At 48.2% G+C, this 21,560-nt stretch overlaps 1 protein-coding gene across 2 annotated transcripts in view; it reads left to right on the forward strand.

Moving 5' to 3' along the window:
- PGGT1B (protein geranylgeranyltransferase type I subunit beta) overlaps positions 1-21,241 on the forward strand; it is a 72,496-nt gene extending 51,255 nt beyond the window's left edge. For both annotated transcript variants that reach the window (XM_030565738.1, XM_030565739.1), the window contains 3 exons: positions 5,311-5,495; positions 5,783-5,891; positions 20,596-21,241. In XM_030565738.1, the coding sequence (XP_030421598.1) occupies positions 5,311-5,495; positions 5,783-5,891; positions 20,596-20,777 (476 nt within the window). In that variant the 3' untranslated portion in view covers positions 20,778-21,241. The remainder of the gene's footprint in view (positions 1-5,310; positions 5,496-5,782; positions 5,892-20,595) is intronic.
- The last annotated feature ends 319 nt before the right edge of the window (positions 21,242-21,560 follow it).

The raw sequence follows: 21,560 nt of genomic DNA on the forward strand, positions 1-21,560 counted from the left end.
TTGTGGATCACCGTGGGCGTTCCACTGACATTTACTCAGGATGGCCTGGAAAGGTGCACGATGCACGCATCTTTCGGAACAGTTCCCTGTTCAGGAGGCTGAGGGCTGGGACTTTTTTCCCAGACCGCAAGATCACAGTAGGGGATGTCGAAATGCCCACTGTGATCCTTGGAGACCCCGCTTACCCCTTAATGCCATGGCTCATGAAACCGTATACAGGGAAGCTTGACAGGAGCAAGGACCGGTTCAACTACAGGCTGAGCCGGTGCAGAATGACTGTGGAGTGTGCTTTTGGCCGTTTGAAAGCCCGCTGGAGGTGTCTTTATGGGAAGCTAGATTTGGGGGAAAGCAGCATCTCCGCTGTTATATCCGCGTGCTGTACCCTCCATAATATTTGTGAAGGGAAGGGTGAAAGATTCAGTGAGGAATGGACCTCCAAGGTTCGACGCCTAGAGGATGAATTTGCTCAGCCAGAGAGCAGGGCTACTAGGGAGGCCCAGGAAAGGGCTTCAAGGATTAGGGATGCTTTAAGGGAGCAATTTGATGCTGAGAGCCAACAGTAATGTTTGGTGCCTTTGCTGTGCTTTGTTCTACCTTTACCATTTCCTGCAATAATATAACGTATTGAAAAAGACATAAAATCCTTTATTCAACATACAGTACATAAAAGGCAAGGGGGGTTAGGGTGGTGGACTGTACATTCACAGGTTTGAATATGTTCTGTTTGGATTACTGTTCAATGTCTGCTGCACTTCAGGATTACTATGCTGCAGGGTAATGGGGGTGGAGTGCACAGGGTAAGAATTAAAGTTATCAGGGCTGGTAGGTGATTGTACAGGTGTTGGGGGCAGATGGGGGTAATAAGAAACTGGCTGCTGGAGAAAGGTGTTTTGTGCAAATACTGGGGAACAAGAAAGAGAGCTTTGGGAGGGCTGTGGGTTACCACGGTACATATATGCCTGAGACTCGAAAGACTCAGTTTGGCGAGCCAGGAGGCTTATCATCTGCTTTGAGGTTTTTTTGCTAGCCAATTCCTTTCTCCTGCTTTCTGTTTGCCTCCACTCATGCATTTTCTCTCTCCATTCCTGTGTCTTCCTACTTTCTCTGTTGTAGTGATTCATAACTGATTTGATCAATTCTTCTTTTGATTTTCTGGGATTTCTTCTCAAGTTCTGCAATCTACGTGAGGCCGGTGATCCGGCTGCATTAGTCAAGGTCACTAGAAAAAAGAAAGATAGAAACATGTAATACACAGAGGCTACATTGTTTATTATCACACAGTGAAGGAGTTTTTAGACTTTTTGTAGCATCCTTCCCACATACCTAACATAACACAGAGAGGCCAGGGAAGCGAAGGCATGGCGAGCAATGGGGTGAGTGTTTCTGCCCTGACTGCACCTGGGAGGGGGAATTGACCGATGGGTCACTGGGGTTTGTCTGCACTGGGTACAGGACGTAGCTGGTGTCCTGCACAGGGGACAGTAGAACAGGAAGGTGGCGAGCTGCTGGCGGGGGGAGGGGGGGGGCGCGTTAATGCCGTCCTGCTGGTGAGGGGGGGGAAATGCACAGCTGTGCTGGCTGCCTGCTGGGAAGGGTGGGGGAACACCAGAGCACACCGCGGTGCTGGATGCCTGCTGGGGGGAGGGAACACCAGAGCGCACCGCGGGGCTACCAACGTGCTTGGAAAACCGGAGCGCACCGCGGTGCTGGATGCCTGCCGAGGTGGGGGGGAACACCGGAGCACACCGCGGGGCTACCAACATGCTTGGAACACCGGAGCACACCGCGGGGCTGGATGCCTGCTGGGAGGGGGTTGGGGAACACCGGAGCGCACCGTGGGGCTATCTACATGCTGGGAAAGGGGGAGCGGTGACCGGAGCGCACCGTGGGGCTGGGGGGGAGGGGTACCGCGAACCTGGCGCCCTGCACTCAAGTATCCCTAAATTCTCAACAGGGTTTCCTACTGCCAGATATATCACTGCTGCGTGTTACCTGGGAAGAGAGGGAGGGTCTTCTACAGCAATGTGGATTCCGCCCTGGCCCCTGTGCAGCTTGCCTGTGTGCAGCCATGGTCCCCCCACCCCTCGCTGCACAGTGGATCAGACAAGTTCCGCTGACCGGGACAAGGACCACGGTGGCTCTCCCGATCAACTTGAGAAAGCAAATTGCAAACACTCTGTCTGCAACTTTTCAAGAGATTACTGAGGCAGATTACAGAGACGTGATAGAGCAAATCAATGGGCTATTCCACGTTTAGGCATGCATGCAGGCAGCCATAACCCAAACCCTCCTCTCCCAAAACATAAAAATCTACTTACCCCGAGCACGCTCCTCAGTTTCTTCCTCACCAGCAACTTTCTGCTGCTGCGACTGGCTAGCCTCCTCCTGGCTTGAGAAGAGCTCCTGGCTGCATGTGTCCTGGGACTCCGGGGTGTCTCCCTCCACGCCAGTAGCCTCACTGTCGGCTTCCTCTACACCCTCCCCCATTTCTCTCTGCTGTGAACTCTCCATCGTGGTCCTCAGATTGGCAGTGGGGTCACACCCAAGTATGGCATCCAGCTCCTTGTAAAAACGGCAGGTTGTGGGGGCAGCTCCTGAGCAGCGATTTCCCTCACGGGCTTTGCAGTAAGCACTCCTCAGCTCTTTTATTTTGACCCTGCACTGCAACACGTCCCGTTCATGGCCCCTTCTGAGCAAGGACTGCGATATCTGCCCATAGGTATCATAATTTCTCCTTCTGGAGCGCAGCTGTGCTTGCACAGCCTCCTCACCCCAAACACTGATGAGGTCCTGCAGCTCGGAATTGTTCCATGCTGGGGCTCGTTTGGTGCGTGGAGGCATGGTCGCTGATTGATTGCACTCCACACCTGGCTGAGCAAACAGGAAGGGGATTTTTAAAATTCCCCGGGGCATTTAAAGGGGGTCAGCTGAGCCCAGGGCAGTGGAGTGTGCATGATTACCAGAGAGCTTCTAAGGTATGCTGGGATACCTCCTTATACCACGGAGGTCAATAAAAGCGCTGGTGGGTGTCCACACTTGCTCCAGCGCTGGATCCCCTACACCCGAGGCTCGACCGAGTGTACAGCCAGCGCTGCAACCAGGGAGTTGCAGCGCTGGCCGTGCTTTGCAAGTGTGGCCACATCCTAAGTTGCAGCGCTGTAACCCCCTCACTAGTGCTGCAACTCTGTAGTGTAGCCAAGCCCTCTGAGTCTGCTTGGGGCTGAATTTTAAAACTACAGTTAATTTTTATTAAAAAAGCAAATAGTGACTCAAGTCAGGAATTCTTGACTAGGTTTTTCTGGAGCACAAACATTCCATTTCTCCCTTTGCAGCAACAGACAGTGCTGGGAAAGGTAGGCACACCCTGGAGCAGCTGGATCATCTCTAATTTTGAGACTTTGTGTTTATATGAGGCCTACTAAATGCTAGTCAGTCGTAATCTTACCACAGGTTTTTACGTAATTGCATCCATGTTTTTCCATGGTATGCTGAAGTTACTTTGTGTCTCCTACATTTGAATGGTTAGAATGAAAGTCCATGGGCTTGATTCTCACTGCACCAACTTCAAAGCTCCTTTACGCTTCCAGTGGTGTAAAAGGATCTTAGTCTAAATGAAACTCAGGCCCCGTGTCTTATTGTATCTACAGCTTACTCAGGTTCTTCCTCAGGACTTTTTTTATCCTACTCAGAGGCTGTGTCACAGATTCCGTGTATAATTACAAGGAATAGCTGGAATTCTGGGAGGTAATTCACCATTGTTTTATCTACAGTCATGTTTCAGAAAATCTTACGAGTTGAGTTAGCATGGAAGTCATAAAGAAACTGGGATTTCCCTTCTGGTTCCAGATTTCTCTTCAACCTCAGTTTAAAATGTAAGAGAGTCACAATTTGAGTATTGTAGTGCTCTTTGGTATAATACAGGGGTCCTCAAATGTTTAAATAGTGTAGACCACATCTTAACATAGATTTTTCTTATGGCCACCTTCCCTCCTGTTATCACAGAACGTCCCCATGGCACCAATAGTAACTGCTTATATAGAAAAGTGATTTTAGGAATGCATTTAGTGTGGGTATGTTTGCTCTCACTGCAGTTCAGCAAGTGAAACTTAAGTGGAGTAAGCAACCAGTCCCTACTGGACCACTGCAATTTAAGAACCTCTGATTATAGTGCATTTTGCTGCGGCTTCTATGTGGTGTAGCAATGTGGAGGCTGAGAAGAGTGCAGAACTGCCAGCAGTGTGTAACTGACTCAATCTCTGAGCCAACTAAATACACTAAGTTATCTGCAGATTATATTATGTACTCTCATAGATAGTTTAGTAGCCTGATTGGGAGATGTCTAGTTTGTCCAATTGAGTGTCTCCATTAAAGGAAACCTAGAACTAGTATCTGCTTAACAGGCAAGTGCTGAGAGCAGTTCATAACAGGCCTACCTTCGCTGCTATGTTTTTAGCCCACTATAATTGTGGGGTCACTGAACTGATTGGGAGACATTTTAATGAGGACATTTATGTAATTGTGTAACTGCAGCAACTCATCTGGGTGATGCATCAGCATTGATTAGCTTCAGAGGGAATGTGTCTAGCCTTGTTTGGTTAGGACTGGCAGTTGCATTGTAGATGAAACATAGGAATCTGGGATGAGGAAGGGGTGATTTGGAGTGAGGTGGTTCAGCAGCCAGCTGTTTACAGGCCTGAAACAAGTGTATCTCCAAGTTGGAGCGGCAGCAGGAAGAAAACAGATGTAGTAAATGTTCTGTAGGAATTAGAGATTGGGAGGGGATAGGGGACTTTTTCTTCCCCTTCCTCTTTGAAAGGGAGAGAAACTTCCACTGTGTGATTCCAAAGTAAATCTAATCATGCATGCGAGAATTTGGTGTATTTTAACTGAAACCTTTTTCCTTGTACTGGAATGATGTGGCTCGCTCACTTGCTGAGCCTGCCTCTTTAAATTTGACACCACTGCTTCAGATAGATTCCTACTTCCCATTAGCTGCTTGTGTAATGTTGCAGCAGTGAGTAGTGGTGGTGCCACTGCCAGTGGGCAAATGAGCGAGAATATTTACATAAATGGGGCAACACTGAGACCCTCCAATTTCCATTTGTAATAGTACGTGTAATACTTTGACCTCTGTGTTGGGTTAAGGATCACCTTATTTGTCTGGGTTTTTAGATTTCAGACCTTTCTGTACTCCTTTACACTACTCTCTGTTTGATATTTTTTTATTACTACTTCGTAGCTTGTCTGATCTTAATCAGAAGTTTTAACTTCAATGAGAAAAGGTTGCAGAAACAGAATTTTCTCTTACAGGTGGCTCCACGTTCTGTGGTATCGCCTCACTGTGCTTGATGGGTAAACTGGAGGAAGTATTTTCAGAGAGAGAACTGAACAGAATAAAGAGATGGTGCATAATGAGACAACAGAATGGCTATCATGGACGACCCAACAAACCTGTAGATACCTGCTACTCATTTTGGGTAGGAGCAACACTTAAGGTAATACAATTGCTACAATATATGTATTAACCTGTTTGACTCGGTTAATCAACCTTCATCTCCTCAAGTTAATTAGTCAGTGGAAGTAGGCTTGGTCTTTGAATTACTAAACTATTTTGATCTCTGTATAGTTATGCACTGGGCTACATATGTCTGCTGCTTTCTTGCAAGAAGACAGGATACTAAAACTTACCATAACTATGCCCCAGTGCGCCACTTATATCTGTTAAAATGGTAACGCTTCTCTTTATGTAGGTATTTCTGTAACACTAACTTTTTTTTTCCAGCTCTTGAAAATATTCCAATATACAAATTTTGAGAAAAACAGAAATTACATCTTGTCAACTCAAGATCGTCTTGTTGGTGGATTTGCCAAGTGGCCAGATAGCCACCCAGGTAAATTTATTTCTCAGAACTTGATGTGTTTTGTGTTGCAAAATGTATTCCAGTGGTCCAAGAGCTGGCTCATTTTTAACACAAGTAAAGGAATATTTTAATTCTTCCCCCTGAGAAAATATGTTTGGCTTACTGTTGCACCTAATTGGAAAGCTAATATGTTTAATGTAAAGTATACATCTCCCTGTGCCCCTTTTCCTTGTTTAAAATGTCACAAACTGCCCCTTATTGAAAGAGAAAATGGCAAACAACCTGTTCATATTATTTAGTATCTGAATAGTATTTTCATGTATTTAAAAACATTTTAGCTAAAGAGCATAGACTGTGTAATGGGTATTTATCAAGGGCCCATTTACAAATATTCCCGAGCCTGTTCTTTTTAATAAACATACTAAGAGCACGTCAGACAATATCGCTAAATCTTTTGAAAAAGCTAATGCAAAAAGCTTAAAGTACTAATGGTACCTATAACTTTTCATCTATCTGTAGGCTTGCAGAGTTCAATTTTTACAACTGGTGGAAGAGGAGGAGGATTTATTTTTAAACATTTTTATTCATTTAAATGTTCACAGTTGCAAGAAATTACACAGTGGGTTTCAGACAGTGGGGAGCATCAGACAATATTTAATGAGGGGCTGAGATTCCAAAAGTTAACTTTATAACCATTAGAACACAAATTGTCAACATCACATGTCAAAATATAAAAAGGCAATATCCTTAATCTTCATTCAGTGTCGAGGAAAAAAATTACATTAACTTTGGCATAAGGGAAATTTGTATTCCAAATGCTTTACAAATCTAAGAACAATTCCTTTAATGTTTTAGGAGAAAATGAAAAACTAGCAGGAGTCCTGTTCAGTGTGAGCCTATATATAATTTCACACATCAGCATCAATGTGCAGTGATCAGCACATACAAGTTCACTGTTCTCCATGTTGCTTGCTTAGTGAGGAAGATGTAGTTATAATACAAGATATTCACTAGCAGAAAACATGTACACAGAACTATTAAAAATACAGGATAACAGTGCAACATGTTTGAAGTACATTTGTATCTCATACATTTTTGCTATAAAATAAATATTCATAGAATATCAGGATTGGAAGGGACTTCAGGAGGTCATCTAGTACAACCCCCTACTCAAAGCAGGACCAATCCCCAACTAAATCATCCTAGCCAGGGCTTTGTCAAGCCTGACCTTAAAAACCTCTAAGGAAGGAGATTCCACCACCTCCCTAGGGAAGCCATTCCAGTGTTTCACCACCCTCCTAGTGAAAAAGTTTTTCCTAATATCCAACCTAAACCTCCCCCACTGCAACTTGAGACCATTACTCCTTGTTCTGTCACCTGCTGCCACTGAGAACAGTCTAGATCCATCCTCTTGGGAACCCCCTTTCAGGTAGTTGAAAGCAGCTATCAACCCCTGCCCTCCTTCCCATTCTTCTCTTCTGCAGACTAAACAATCCCAGTTCCTCAGCCTCTCCTCATAAATCATGTGCTCCAGCCCCCTAATCATTTTTGTTGCCATCTGCTGCACTCTTTCCAATCTTTCCACATCCTTCTTCTAGTGTGGGGCCCAGAACCAGACAAACCACTCCAGATGAGGCCTCACCAATGCCCAATAGAGGGGAATGATCACGACCCTCGATCTGCTAGCGGTGCCCCTACTTACACAGCCCAAAGTGCCGTTTGTCTTCTTGGCAACAAGGGCACACTGACTCATATCCAGCTTCTTGTTCACTGTAACCCCTAAGTCCTTTTCTGTAGAACTGCTTCCTAGCTGCCCGGTCCCTACTATGTAGCAGTGTATGGGATTCTTCCATCCTAAGTGCAGGACTCTGCACTTGTCCTTGTTGAACCTCATCAGATTTCTTTTGGCCCAATCCTCTAATTTGTCTAGGTCTTTCTGTGTCCTGTCCTCACCCTCCAGCATATCTACCACTCCTCCCAGTTTAGTGTCATCTGCAAACTTGCTGAGGGTACAATCCATGCCATCCTGCAGATCATTAATGAAGTTATTGAACAAAGTGGGCCCCAGGACCGACCCTTGGGGCACTCCACTTGATACCGGCTGCCAACTAGACATGGAGCCATTAATCACTACCCGTTTAGGCTGATGATCTAGCCAGCTTTCTATCCACCTTCTAGTCCATTCAGTCCATACTACTTTAACTTGCTGGTAAGAATACTGTGAGAGACTGTATCAAAACCTGTGCGAAAGTCAAGGAATAACACATCCACTGCTTTCCCCTCATCCCAGAGCCAATTATCTCATCATATAAGGCAACTAGATTAGTCAGGCAATGACTTGCCCTTGGTGAATCCATGCTGACTTCCTGATCACTTTCCTCTCCTCTCAGTGCTTCAAAATTGATTTTTTTGAGGGCCTGCTCCATGGATTTTTCCAGGGACTGAGGTGGGGCTGATTGGCCTCTAGTTCCCCAGATCGTCCTCCTTCCCTTTTTTAAAGATGGGAACTATATTAGCCTTTTTCCAGTCATCTGGGACCTCTCCTGATCACCATGAGTTTTTAGAGATAATGGCCAATAGTTCTGCAATTATATCCGCCAACTCCTTTAGCACCTTCGGATGCAGCTCATCTGGCCCCATGGACTTGTGCTCGTCCAGCTTTTCTAAATAGTCCTTCCCAGGGGCGGCTCTAGGTATTTTGCTGCCCCAAGCACAGCAGCCAGGCTGCCTTTGGCGGCTTGCCTACGGGAGGTCCCCGGTCCTGTGGATTCGGCAGCATGCCTGCTGGAGGTTCGCTGAAGCCGCGGGACCAGCGGACCCTCCGCAGGCATGCCACCGAAGGCAACCTGCCTGCCGTCCTCACGGAGACTGGCAGAGCGTCCCCCGTGGCTTGCCGCCCCAGGCACGGGCTTGGCATGCTGGTGCCTGGAGCCGCCCCTGGTCCTGAACCACTTCTTTCTCCACAGACGGCTGGTCACTCCCCCTCCCCACCCCCCATGCTGTGTTCCCAGTCTGGGAGCTGACCTTGTTTGTGAAGGCAGAGGCAAAAAAAGCATTGAGTACATTAGCTTTTTCCATATCCTCTGTCACTAGGTTGCCTCCCTCATTCAGTAAGGGGCCCACACTTTCCTTTTCCCCCTTCTTGTTGCTGAACTAAAGTCTTTTTTTGCTGACCTGTGTACAGGAGGTGAAAGGCTGTAGAGGGCTTTTACGGGAGGGATTCAAAGATTGAGGTCTTCAATAACTCAGATATAGGTTAGCGGTTTGTTACAGGAGTGGGTGGTGAGATTCTGTGGCCTGCATTGTGCAGGAGGTCAGACTAGATGATCATAATGGTCCCTTCTGACCTTAAAGTCTATGAGTCTATGAGTCTATGTGACAAGGTCCTAAAACAGTCTAGTTGGAGGGCTACTAGTTGATGAGCTATCACAACTCACAGGGTATACCATTACCCCATGAATGTGGATGAGAGTTAAATAAAATTCAGCTTCTTAATCAACATTTTTTTCTTTGCCTAAGTGTAAATTTCAGTTCTTCTTCGAGTGATTGCTCACATCCATTCCAGTTAGGTGTGCGCGCCGCGCGTGCACGTTCGTCGGAAACTTTTTACCCTAGCAACTCCAGTGGGCCGGCAGGTCGCCCCCTGGAGTGGCGCCGCCATGGCGCCCATATATATCCCTGCCGGCCCGCCCGCCCTCAGTTCCTTCTTACCGCCGTGTCGGTCGTTGGAACTGTGGAGCGCGGCATAGCTGTCCTCCACGTCCCTAGCTCTCCTAGTTTCTATCGCTTGTTTATCGCTTATCTCTAGTTCTATATAGTTGTTAATTAGTATTGTTAAGTAGATAGTTTAGTAAATAGCTGTTAAGTAGTTTCTTGCCGGGGGCTTAGCCCTTCCCGGCACCGGGCGCCAGGCTCATGCCTGTTTCGCCAGGCTTCAAGCAGTGTGCGGCCTGCAAGAAGCCCATGCCTACCAGCGATCCCCACGAAGCGTGCCTGAAGTGCCTCGGGGAATCGCACAGATCTGACAAGTGCCGCATCTGTAAGGCTTTTAAGCCGAGGACAAAAAAGGAGAGGGATCAGAGGCTCCGAACTCTCCTAATGGAGGCGGCACTTGACCCGTCGACTTCGCAGACCGTGGTTTCGGCACCGGCACCGGATCGCTCCGGCACCGAGAAGACTCCTCGGCACCGACCTTCTCCGGCACCGGAATCAGAGCCTAGGCCGTCGAAGTCTAATACTCCGGCCAGGCAGACCCGGCTTGAACGCCCGGCCTCCACATCGGCCGCGGCGCCGCCGGCACCGTCAGCACCGTTGACTCCGGGCCCGGCGGGTCTGTTGAGTCCGGTGCCGCCGAGCTCCCCCATGAGATCTGGGGTTGAGATAATGGTCCCATCCACACCGGAGACCTTCGCCTCGGCTCGGGACCTTATTGCCCTGACGGAGCCTACTCGGCTGCCACCCCGGTTCCTCCGGTGCGGGTCACGTCCAGAGGCAAGCCCATGATGTCGGCACCGCCCACGGACAGTCGTTCGCCATCCAGGCCCCGACGTCTTGGGCGCTCCAGATCCCGACGCCGCTCGCAGTCCCGGCACCGCTCCCCTCAGCGGTACCGGTCGCACTCGCGGCACCGGTCGGCATCGACGGTCGCGGTCAGGCTCCAGTCGACACCGGCACCGCGACTCCAGGAGCAGGTCCCGACGCTACTCGCCGCACCGGTCGACCTCCCGGCACCGAGCTGGTGGCAGGTCCCGTCCCGATCTCGCTCGACCTCCCGGCACCGAGCTGGTGGCAGGTCCCGGTCCCGGTCGATCTCCCGGCACCGAGCTGGTGGCAGGTCCCGGTCCCGGTCGATCTCCCGGCACCGAGCTGGTAGTAGGTCCCGGTCCCGAAGCGGCGCCCGGCACCGTGACAGATCCCGGTCCCGAAGCGGCGCCCGGCACCGTGACAGATCCCGGTCCCGAAGCAGCGCCCGGCACCGTGACAGATCCCGGTCCCGATCCCGGCACCGTTATGACTCCCGGCACCGGTCCCCGGCACCGAGACGATCCTCCGTGCCGGCCCGCGCAGACCCGTACCATCCAGGGTCGGCCCCGCCGTGGCCCTCCAGGCAGCCGTCCGTGTCCTCCCAGACGGACAGCGGCTATGCGCTGGGCACCGACCGGCAGGCGGCGCTGTTTGCTGATCCGCCGCTGCAGGACCAAGGCCCCCCACAGTGGGGATTCTGGACACCCTGGGCGTACCATCAGGCCCAGGGCCCCCAGCAGCTCCCTGCTAGGCCGGCGACTGCGGAGCGTAGGGCCCCTGAAGCCTCTTTGTCTCGCCCCCCTCCCTCCCCGGAAGGGGACGAAGGGTCCAAACAGCAGGACTCCGCTGCGGCTCCGGAGACAGAGGCGAGGGCTGAGGAAGACCCTCAGTTGGACACTATTGTGCCTGGGGTCTCATCATCCTCCTCCCCGGATGAGGCGTGGCGGGTACCTCCTCCAACAGTCCCCCCCCGCTGGATCTCAGGGCGCACCAGGACCTCCTCAGGCGATTGGCTCAAAACCTGAGTCTGCAGGCAGAGGAGGTCTCGGAGATAGAGGACCCAATTGTCACCATCCTCTCTTCCGATGCTCCCACCAGGGTCGCCCTGCCGTTTATACGGACCATTCAGGCCAATGCCAATACTATCTGGCAGTCCCCGGCCTCCATCCCTCCGACAGCGAAAGGAGTCGAGAGGAAGTACATGGCCCCTTCTAAGGGGTACGAATATTTACATGTTCACCCGACTCCCGGTTCACTGGTAGTGCAATCGGTGAACGATAGGGAGCGTCACGGCCAGGAGGCTCCGGCCCCCAATCCAGAGAAGCCAGGCGGATGGACCTCCTTGGCCGTAAGGTGTATTCGGCTGGGGCGCTGCAGCTCAGGGTCTCTAACCAACAGGCCCTGCTGAGCAGATACGCCTTTAACTCCTGGGTGGCAGTGGACAAATTTAAGGAGCTGCTGCCACAGGATGCTCGCCAAGAGTTCACGGCCATCTTGGACGAAGGCAAGAAGGTCGCGCGCACGGCCTTGCAAGCCTCCTTGGACGCTGCGGACTCGGCTGCCCGTACCCTCGCGTCAGGAGTTACGATGCGTCGCATCTCCTGGCTGCAGGTTTCCGGCCTTCCGCCAGAGCTCCAGCACACGATACAGGACCTTCCTTTCGAAGGCCAGGGCCTGTTTTCCGATAAGACAGACCCCAGACTTAAGAGTTTAAAGGACAACCGGGTCATTGCGCGGTCCCTCGGGATGCACACCCCCGTGACACAGCGTAGACCCTTTAGGCCGCAACAACAGCAGCACCGTCGGCCGTTTTCCCAGTTCCGCCAGCGGCAGGACCCTTACAGGCGCCGCGGCAGGAACGGGGGCGCAGGCAGTCGGGGAACCAAGGGGGGCAGAACCAAGGCTCCTCAAAACCCCCCCTGGTCCTAAGCCTTCATTTTGAAGGTGCGCTCGAGGGCGCAGTAACAGTTTCCCCTACGGATCCTTCCCCTCCGTTTTCCAACCGCCTTTCGTTTTTCCTCCCGGCGTGGTCCCAAATAACATCGGACCGCTGGGTCTTGAGCGTGGTGCAGACGGGGTACCGCCTGCAGTTTGTTTCGTTCCCTCCTTCCCGCCCTCCTTCCTCGTCCCTCTTCAGGGACCCCTCTCACGAGCAATTCCTTCGGCAGGAGGTGCAGACGCTCCTCAGCAAAGGAGCTATAGAGGCGGTTCCCGAAAACGAGAAAGGCAAGGGGTTTTATTCCCGCTATTTTCTGATCCCCAAGGCCAAGGGGGGCCTCAGGCCTATCCTCGACCTGCGAGAACTCAACAAACCTCGTGAAGTTGAAGTTCCGCATGGTATCCCTGGGGACCATCATTCCATCCCTGGATCCGGGAGACTGGTACGCCGCCCTCGACATGCAGGACGCGTATTTCCACGTTGCCATTTGGCCACGCCACAGACGCTTCCTCCGCTTCGTTGTGGGGGCTCGTCATTATCAATTTGCGGTCCTCCCGTTTGGCCTGTCCACGGCCCCGAGGGTGTTTACAAAATGCATGGCAGTTGTCGTGGCGCATCTTCGGCGCAACCGTGTCCACGTGTTCCCTTATCTGGACGATTGGTTGATTCGGGCACGTCGGAACAGCAGGTGTACAGCCATGTCCGCGTGATCACCGGCATGTTTGCGAGTCTGGGCCTCTTGATAAACACAGACAAGTCCACCCTGAGGCCCACTCAGAAGGTGGAATTTATCGGGGCCGTCCTGGACGCCACTGTGGGCAGGGCCTCGCTGCCTCGGCAGCGGTTCCAGACCATGGCGGCGATCGTTCAACGCTTGCGGTCAGCCCCGTTGACGTCAGTGAGGACATGTCTAACCCTGTTAGGCCACATGGCGGCGTGCACTTTTGTGACCGACTACGCTCGGCTCCGCATGAGGCCTCTCCAGCTGTGGCTTATCAGTCATTACAGACCAAGGCAACCGCTAGACATGTTAATCACAGTCCCCCAGAAGGTCTTAGATTCCCTCGGCTGGTGGGTGGACCAGTCCGTATTGTGTGCGGGTCTTCCCTTTCACCCGTCTCAGCCCTCGTATCCCTGACAACGGATGCCTCAGATCTAGGCTGGGGGGCCCACCTAGGGACCCTGCGGACGCAGGGCCTATGGTCCCAGGAGGAGGTGGGGCTACATATCAACATGAGAGAGTTGAGAGCGGTCCGCCTTGCTTGCCAAACGTTTTGTCATCAGCTTCAGGGTCGTTGTGTAGCCGTGTTCACGGACAACACGACGACCATGTATTATATCAACAAGCAGGGCGGCACCAGGTCCTCCTCCCTGTGCCTCGAGGCGATACGACTCTGGGACTTTTGCGTAGCCCACTCCATTCACCTCAGGGCTTCCTTCCTTCCCGGAGTACGGAACACGCTGGCGGATCGATTGAGCAGATCCTTCCTGTCACACGAGTGGTCCCTTCGACCGGACGTCGCTCTCTCCATTTTCCGGAGGTGGGGTTATCCCCAGGTGGACCTCTTTGCGTCCAAGGGGAACAGGAAGTGCCAAGCGTTCTGCTCCTTTCAGGGCAGGGAGCCGGGGTCGATAGCGGATGCCTTCCTCATCCAGTGGTCGACCCACCTGTACTATGCGTTTCCTCCGTTCCCTCTGGTTCACAAGGTCCTCCTGAAGGTGCGCAGAGACAGGGCTCGTGTTATCATGGTGGCCCCGGCATGGCCCAGACAGCACTGGTACACCATGCTGCTAGACTTGGCCGTAGCCGACCCAGTTCCCCTGCCCCTTCATCCGGACCTGATTACCCAGGACCACGGGTCCCTCTGTCACCCAGACCTGCAGTCGCTGCACCTAGCGGCGTGGCTCCTGCGTGGCTAACTGGTTCCGAGCTGCGCTGCTCCACGCCTGTGAGAGAGGTGCTCTTGAGCAGCAGGAAACCATCCACAAGAGCCACATATTCGGCAAAATGGAAACGCTTCTCCTGTTGGTGCGTAGAGAGAAATCTCCGCCCTATGGAAGTTTCGGTATCCGAAATCTTAGATTATGTTTGGTCCCTCAAAGAACATGGTCTGGCCTTATCGTCGTTGCGAGTCCATCTGGCAGCTATCTCCACCTTTCACCCGGGTGCGGACGGTCGCTCCGTTTTTTCTCACCCGACGGTGTCGAGATTCCTTAAGGGGCTGGAACGGTTATTCCCTAACGTCCGTCCCCCTGCTTCAACCTGGGATCTTAACCTGGTGTTGTCCCGGCTCATGGGGCCCCCCTTTGAGCCGTTAGCTACTTGCTCCCTGCTTTACCTCTCTTGGAAGGCTGCCTTTCTAGTAGCTATCACCTCAGCTAGACGGGTGTCGGAACTCCGAGCCCTTGTGGTGGACCCCCCATACACGGTCTTCCACAAAGACAAGGTGCAGCTTAGACCACACCCTGCCTTTCTACCCAAGGTGGTCTCAGCCTTCCACGTCAACCAAGAGATTTTCCTCCCGGTTTTTTTCCCAAAACCTCACTCCTCAGGCAGGGAGCAGCAGCTCCACTCGCTGGATGTCCGTAGAGCTCTCGCGTTCTACATAGAGAGGACCAAACCCTTCCGCAAATCCCCCCAGCTTTTCGTGGCGGTAGCGGACCATATGAAAGGGCTTCCTATCTCCTCCCAGAGGTTATCCTCGTGGGTTACGTCCTGTATCAGGACCTGTTATGACTTGGCCCATGTCCCTACGGGCCGTGTGACTGCGCATTCTACCAGGGCGCAGGCGTCGTCGCTGGCTTTCCTGGCCCGTGTGCCCATCCAGGAAATCTGTCGGGCAGCGACCTGGTCATCGGTCCACACCTTTGCTTCCCACTACGCCCTGGTACAGCAGTCGAGAGAGGATGCGGCCTTCGGAACTGCAGTGCTCCATGCCGCGACTTCTCACTCCGACCCCACCGCCTAGGTATGGCTTGGGAGTCACCTAACTGGAATGGATGTGAGCAATCACTCGAAGAAGAAAAGACGGTTACTCACCTTTGTAACTGTTGTTCTTCGAGATGTGTTGCTCACATCCATTCCACACCCGCCCTCCTTCCCCACTGTCGGAGTCGCCGGCAAGAAGGAACTGAGGAGCGGGCGGGCCGGCAGGGATATATATTGGGCGCCATGGCGGCGCCACTCCAGGGGGCGACCTGCCGGCCCACTGGAGTTGCTAGGGTAAAAAGTTTCCAACGAACGTGCACGCGCGGCGCGCACACCTAACTGGAATGGATGTGAGCAACACATCTCGAAGAACAACAGTTACAAAGGTGAGTAACCGTCTTTTTTTATAGATGAAAATATTTTCATCTTTGATTTGTGTGTATGGTAAAATTGACATTTACTGACATCAATAAAAATTAACCCCTTCCATGCCTAATTATGTGCTTGATATATGTGTAATTGTTAGAGCCCATGTATGTGTAGGAAGGAGGTAGCTCAGTAATAGGTAATCAGATCTTGGATACAATTTGAAAATATACTGGGATTCAATGGAGATGTATCAGAATGTGAAAACAAACCTTGCACTGGTAATAACTCTTGTAGCAGCATTTAGGATAAAGTATAAAGAGGATAAACAGTCTGTAACTCAGTAGAAGAAGATAAGATGTAGTCATAATAAAGGCAGCAACTGTTCAGTATCTTCATGCGACAGAAATTTCAGCCTAGCTATATTTCAGTTAGTAGCGCTAATTTATGGGCACATATAGTATTTAAAGTTTGAAAGAGTGGTTCTGCTCTTATAATAATGGCTTTGTGAGTTTCTGTGTTTATCATATCAGTGTCCAGATCAAATGAGCTCGCTTTGCACGTAACTGCTGATCCTGTAGAAACTCCTCAGGGATCAAGCTGAGTTCTTTCCTTCTCATGCATGATCCCCAGTAATAGTCTGCAGTTCAAACGAGGCCCCCAGTAGTACCTGAGCCAATCTCATTGGTTTTTACTCTCTGTGGGCTTGCACAGGTATAACTTACTGAGACCTAGGCCTTGTCTACACGTAATCTTTGTGCCAATTTAACTGTTATATTGGGTAGGGGGGGGTTGATTTTCCTCCTCTCCCCCCCCCACCCCTGCCACAATACTTAAATTGGTATAATCCCTGGTGTGAACACAGTTGTTATATTGGTATAAAAGTGATTTATGCCAGCATAGCTTATTCCCCTTCTCTACAGGAATTGCTATACTGTTATGAGCACCTTTGTACTCCTTACTGTGTCCATGCTAGACACTTTGTATCACTTGAACTGTTCTGGTGTAATTAAAGTGGTGCAATTTATGTATATAGACTAGGCCTTAATAAAGTATTAGTCTGGTAACTGGGTCTGCAGTACTAATAGAAATAAAAAGTGAAGTTAAAGGAAATAATTGAGTATGCATATGGACAGCTGTATTGAGTAAGATGTTGCTTTTACATACGTTCCTCAGAGTAAATCTGTACTTTCAAGGCTAAAACTCATGGCCCGTCACTGTTCATGCTTGGAAAGGCAAACAGTGCTTGTGGATTTTTAGCAATCTTTCCTTCATCCTATAACTTTGCTAATCGTTTAGCTATCAAAATGTTACTTTCAGCAAGAAGCGATTTTTGGATTTTTTTTTTTCCCCAGGCTATACAACAGCTGTAGCACCTCAGTATTTTCATTGGGTCTCTGTTACCTCTTAATTTTTCGTCTCCTCCTTCCCTTCTAAATGGCATCATTCTTGTGATGTGCTCAAGCTTTTCTGGTGTAGATTTAACATTTAACATTATTTCCATCCCAAGCCCCCATATGCAGCTTTACTAGCTAGTTGACTAGTTTTAATTATTTTAGTGACCTATAGCTTGGTACAAGAGGAGCTCCAGAATTCTCCTGTTGCATTAAAAGCCATTTAAACAAACGTCTAACCACCTTTTTTCCTTGAAGAGCTAGGATACTTTGTGCTGAATAAGGAAGAGTTCAGACAAAATTGTACAGGAAAAAATTATTCTTTGGACATTGATTGAAGTCTTGTGAGGTGTAGCGGTATTTGCTGTGCATCTTGTAGATCAATCATTACCATTGTAAGGGAACTGAAAACCCCCTTTTCTTTATCTACATGCACTTCTTGCTTTATTAATACACTAGAAAAAAGCAGCCTGTTGAAAAGCTAAACTGCATGAAAGGTTTCTTAAATGTATTTTAAACTATAAAACTGTGTGTATTAAAGAAGACTCAAGACTGAAATTTGGGTAAAAACGAACTTTCCTACTTTGGTTTTTGTATTGGGCACGCACATACTCGCTGTGTACTTCCTGCAACGCATGTCTGCTGTGTTCCTGTAACCGTCGCTCTCTTTGTTGTTTTTTTTTTTGAGAGCATGCGTGTGATAAACTCTTTTTTCTTCCTGACCACAAAAATGGAACAGGCAGGTTGAATGTGGAACTGCAGGGATTATGAACGTTTTATCCTGATCGCTCTGGCATTATCTGCATCTAGAAAAAAAATCGCTGGTATGCCCAACTCTCTTCTAACCTTGGCAGCTCATGAAATATACACATCCCAAAAACCTGGATGTCTCCTAGTAACAAATTGGTGTATTTTCTTTTTTGCTGCTGTTGAATATCAACTATGTAAGACTTCACAAAATTACAATTGCTGTATACGTCTACTGTGACACCTTTTTTTCCCGGCTGTTTTTCCATGTAGCTGCTGACATAAGTTCCTGTTCCTGATTTTAAGAAAGCTAGAGTGGCATAGTTGAAAAGAGACTATCCTTCTTTATAAAAAATGCAGTTCTACCCTGAACGGTGACTGACTATAGAAATGGCATGATAAAATTCCACATTTGTGAGTCAATGGCTTCCGTATCAAATCTGCAGTTTAAATGATTTTTTTAACTGCAGACATCCCTGCAAATTCAGTCTGACTTTCAGATCCCAGGCTATGTTCTCTGCTGTTGTAAAGGTTCTCCCAACCTAATTCTGTCCTCATTTACATCTGCAATTCAAGCATGCTGTCGTGAAATTATAGAACCCTGTTGCTTTCATTGTAACAGAGCAGGATTTGAAGATAGTGAGGACTGCATAGATGGCCCTGCAAATTAAACTTAACAATTTTGTTGATAGGTGGGCCAAGAAAAATGCAGTTCATAATCCTTGTGCTGTTTTGATCTGCAAAGCTGCAAGTTTGGACCAGTGTAACTCTTGATCTCTGGGCTGTTAAATAAGAAACCCTGCTCCCTGTGTGTGTAAAATCACTGAAAGTACAACTGTAGCTGAAATACTTCAAGCTGATTCTCAGAAATTGTGAGGACAGCAAAATGGAGAATATTCCATTTTTAGTAAACTAGACAGATATGTGCATACTGGATTGCAGAGTACATCTTTATCATTGTTTCAGAGCACAATAAATTAAGTCTTTCAACACCCTTGTAGCATTGGTATTCCTATTTTTCCCATGTAGCTGCTGAGATGGGGAAACTGAGACAATGATTTGTCTGGTGAATCTATCACTGCAGAAATCCAGGAACACTTGACTCATAGGCCTGTGTTCTATTAATTAATTATACACTTTCCCTAGTGTTTGCATAAGGCAAACAAAAGCCAACTTTTTTCTTTGTTTAAAAGCTTTCACATTGTTAGGCATTTAAGAAGATTGCCCTGTCTTGCATTAATTCTGCTGCTGCCCAGTGACAAGTATCAAGAACAATAAGAAATCTGTTTTTACAACTGGCTCATTTAAAAATGAGTAATTCCATTAATATCTATTTCCCCCTCACTACTTGTGTGTAAATCCCATCACAGTTAAAACTTCAGAGGAGAATAGGCCCCAAATATTTCCTTTTCCCCATATTGAGCACAAAACAGTACCAAGCCTAATATCTAGATTTTTATACACCACACACATCACCATACTAGCTGAGCTGACATAAAGTGCAGTACAAAATACAAACAAAAGGAGAGCGATCTGGAAGCATACACAAAGCACAGGTGAGACAGAAGGAAAATGGGAAATGGAGAATTAGCTTGATAAAACATGGAGAGAGAGAATAATCTGAAAACAAAACAAATGTATGGAAAACATTAAATGTAAAACTATTTGAGTACAACAGCCTAAATTTAAGATTTGGCAAGGAAGCAGTGCAAATGATACTTCATCCATTTGCTATGTTCTGTGGTTGTCTTCTGCCTCTGTGCCTTATTCACAAAATATTTGTCTCCACAACTTCTGGCCTTCAAATGCCTTGAGATTTTTGTTATTGCTTCAAATAGAAAAAGCAGTGCACAGTTCAGGCTATCACAGTCAGTATGTTTTGGCTGGCATTAAATTCTGCATTAGTCTGCACTGTCCTGCCACAGCTTCAGAGCCTTTGGGTTAAATCCGCCATATATGGGCAGTTGAGTGGTACTTTGTAAAGCGATTTCAGTGAGCATGCTTGGGGAGTTTTCCCAGGGGTGAGCTGTCACTGGCAGACACATTTTCAGTGAGATCACCCAGAAGGAGATGTGTGTAGTGAGCACAAACAATGATGCTTTATAAGGAGGCTTTCTTTTGGATATTTGGCTGGAGTATGTGCAGATATCTTTCTGCAAACTTCAGTTGGTTATTGTGAAATTACAATGAAATGAAAAAGGTTATGGAGCCTAGATATGGCTGGAAGGGCCATATAAGAGGTATCTATCTTCCCCAGCATTAGAGAATCCCCCTGGATGGGCTGGTGGAGGTGTTATGGTGTTGTACTTTCCAGATTCTGCCTTTTCGTAGCTGCTAGTACCAAAATACATCTTGCTGTTTTAATGAATAGTCAGCTATCACCTAGCCCTCATCTGCAGAGGTTGCTGATACTGTAACAGGAGTAACTTTTCTATGCTAAAAAAATCCTCTTCTGATTTTAGAAGGAAATATTTTCAGAGTGTCTGGGAGGGAATGCTTTAAATAAGCTCCTGACTCTCTCAGGCTCTTATGTGATCAGCTAGCTGGGAGAGCTCCTTACTGAATAAAGTAGCTGTGCTTCCTAGAATCTAATCTTAGGACAGACATTCCAGACCATCTCCTCATACTCAGTGTGCGGTAGGGCTTGGTTAACTATTTTATATTTGGAATTAAATAAAGCAAAATATAACTAGGAACTTCTATTTGCCATTTATCTTTCAGGGCTTGGCTTAAAATTGGTTGGTGTTTTGGAACACAGAAACAGTTGGTTATTACTGCATGATCCACCAGGAAGCATTTACATTTTAACTAACTCCTTTACCATTTTGTTTTCAGATGCTTTACATGCATACTTTGGGATCTGTGGCCTGTCATTAATGGAGGAATCGGGCATTTGCAAAGTTCACCCAGCCCTGAATGTAAGCACAAGAACCTCTGAGCGCCTTCAGCACCTCCATCAGATCTGGAAAACTAAGGACTCTAAACAGTGTTCAGATGACGTGCACATCTCTACATGACTGATTTAGACTCAAGCTTAGTTTGGTAGCGTAACTGTAGCCCAGGGTTAAAAGCCATGTATAACCAACGTGCTCTTTTTAAGTGCTGGAGTCATACAATCAAATCCCCATGTTACTGGCATCACTTTGATAGTGAGTGGCCTTTAGCCAGTTATTCTTCACTGGGATAAAAGGAAGTTTGTCACTGCAGACTCCTGAAATGGCTTTACTTCTAAGAAATCCTTGAGGCAAATTTGTTTTCATTTGTATTTTATTTTTTAAATTTATGCATACTGTGTCAAAGTTTCTAATGGGAAAGTGTCTTCAAAATCTGTTTCCATATTATCATACAGTATAGCACTGAACCTCACAAAGTTCTTAATGACCATAATGTTTCTCATGTTTAGGTAGAGAAACCCCTATGTTAAGTTCAGCTTCCATAACCTTTGTAAACAAAAAAATAAAATTATTTTATTCAGTATAGACAGGCTTCCTACAGTTGTGTGGCGTTCTTACATTCATTCTATAGTCCCTTTGTATAGCACAAATTAGGCAGATGTAATAGTTTACAGTGAAGTATTATTACCTTAACCAGAATGTAATTAATTTTTTTTTCGGCATATACTACATTAACAATGGGAGGGGAAAGTAACCAGCAGAATCCTGGGGTAAAGGTACCATTTGGCAAGGTGCCATCACACAGGGTTTCTGGAGCAGAGTGCCAGAAATGTTGGTAGTGTTATACCATTCATTTACGTCTTGATTTTCTTTCAGAATATTTCTGTCCAGTGTCAGAGAAAAAAG

This window comes from Gopherus evgoodei, chromosome 6, assembly GCF_007399415.2.
Source record: "Gopherus evgoodei ecotype Sinaloan lineage chromosome 6, rGopEvg1_v1.p, whole genome shotgun sequence".
NCBI lineage: Eukaryota > Metazoa > Chordata > Testudines > Testudinidae > Gopherus > Gopherus evgoodei.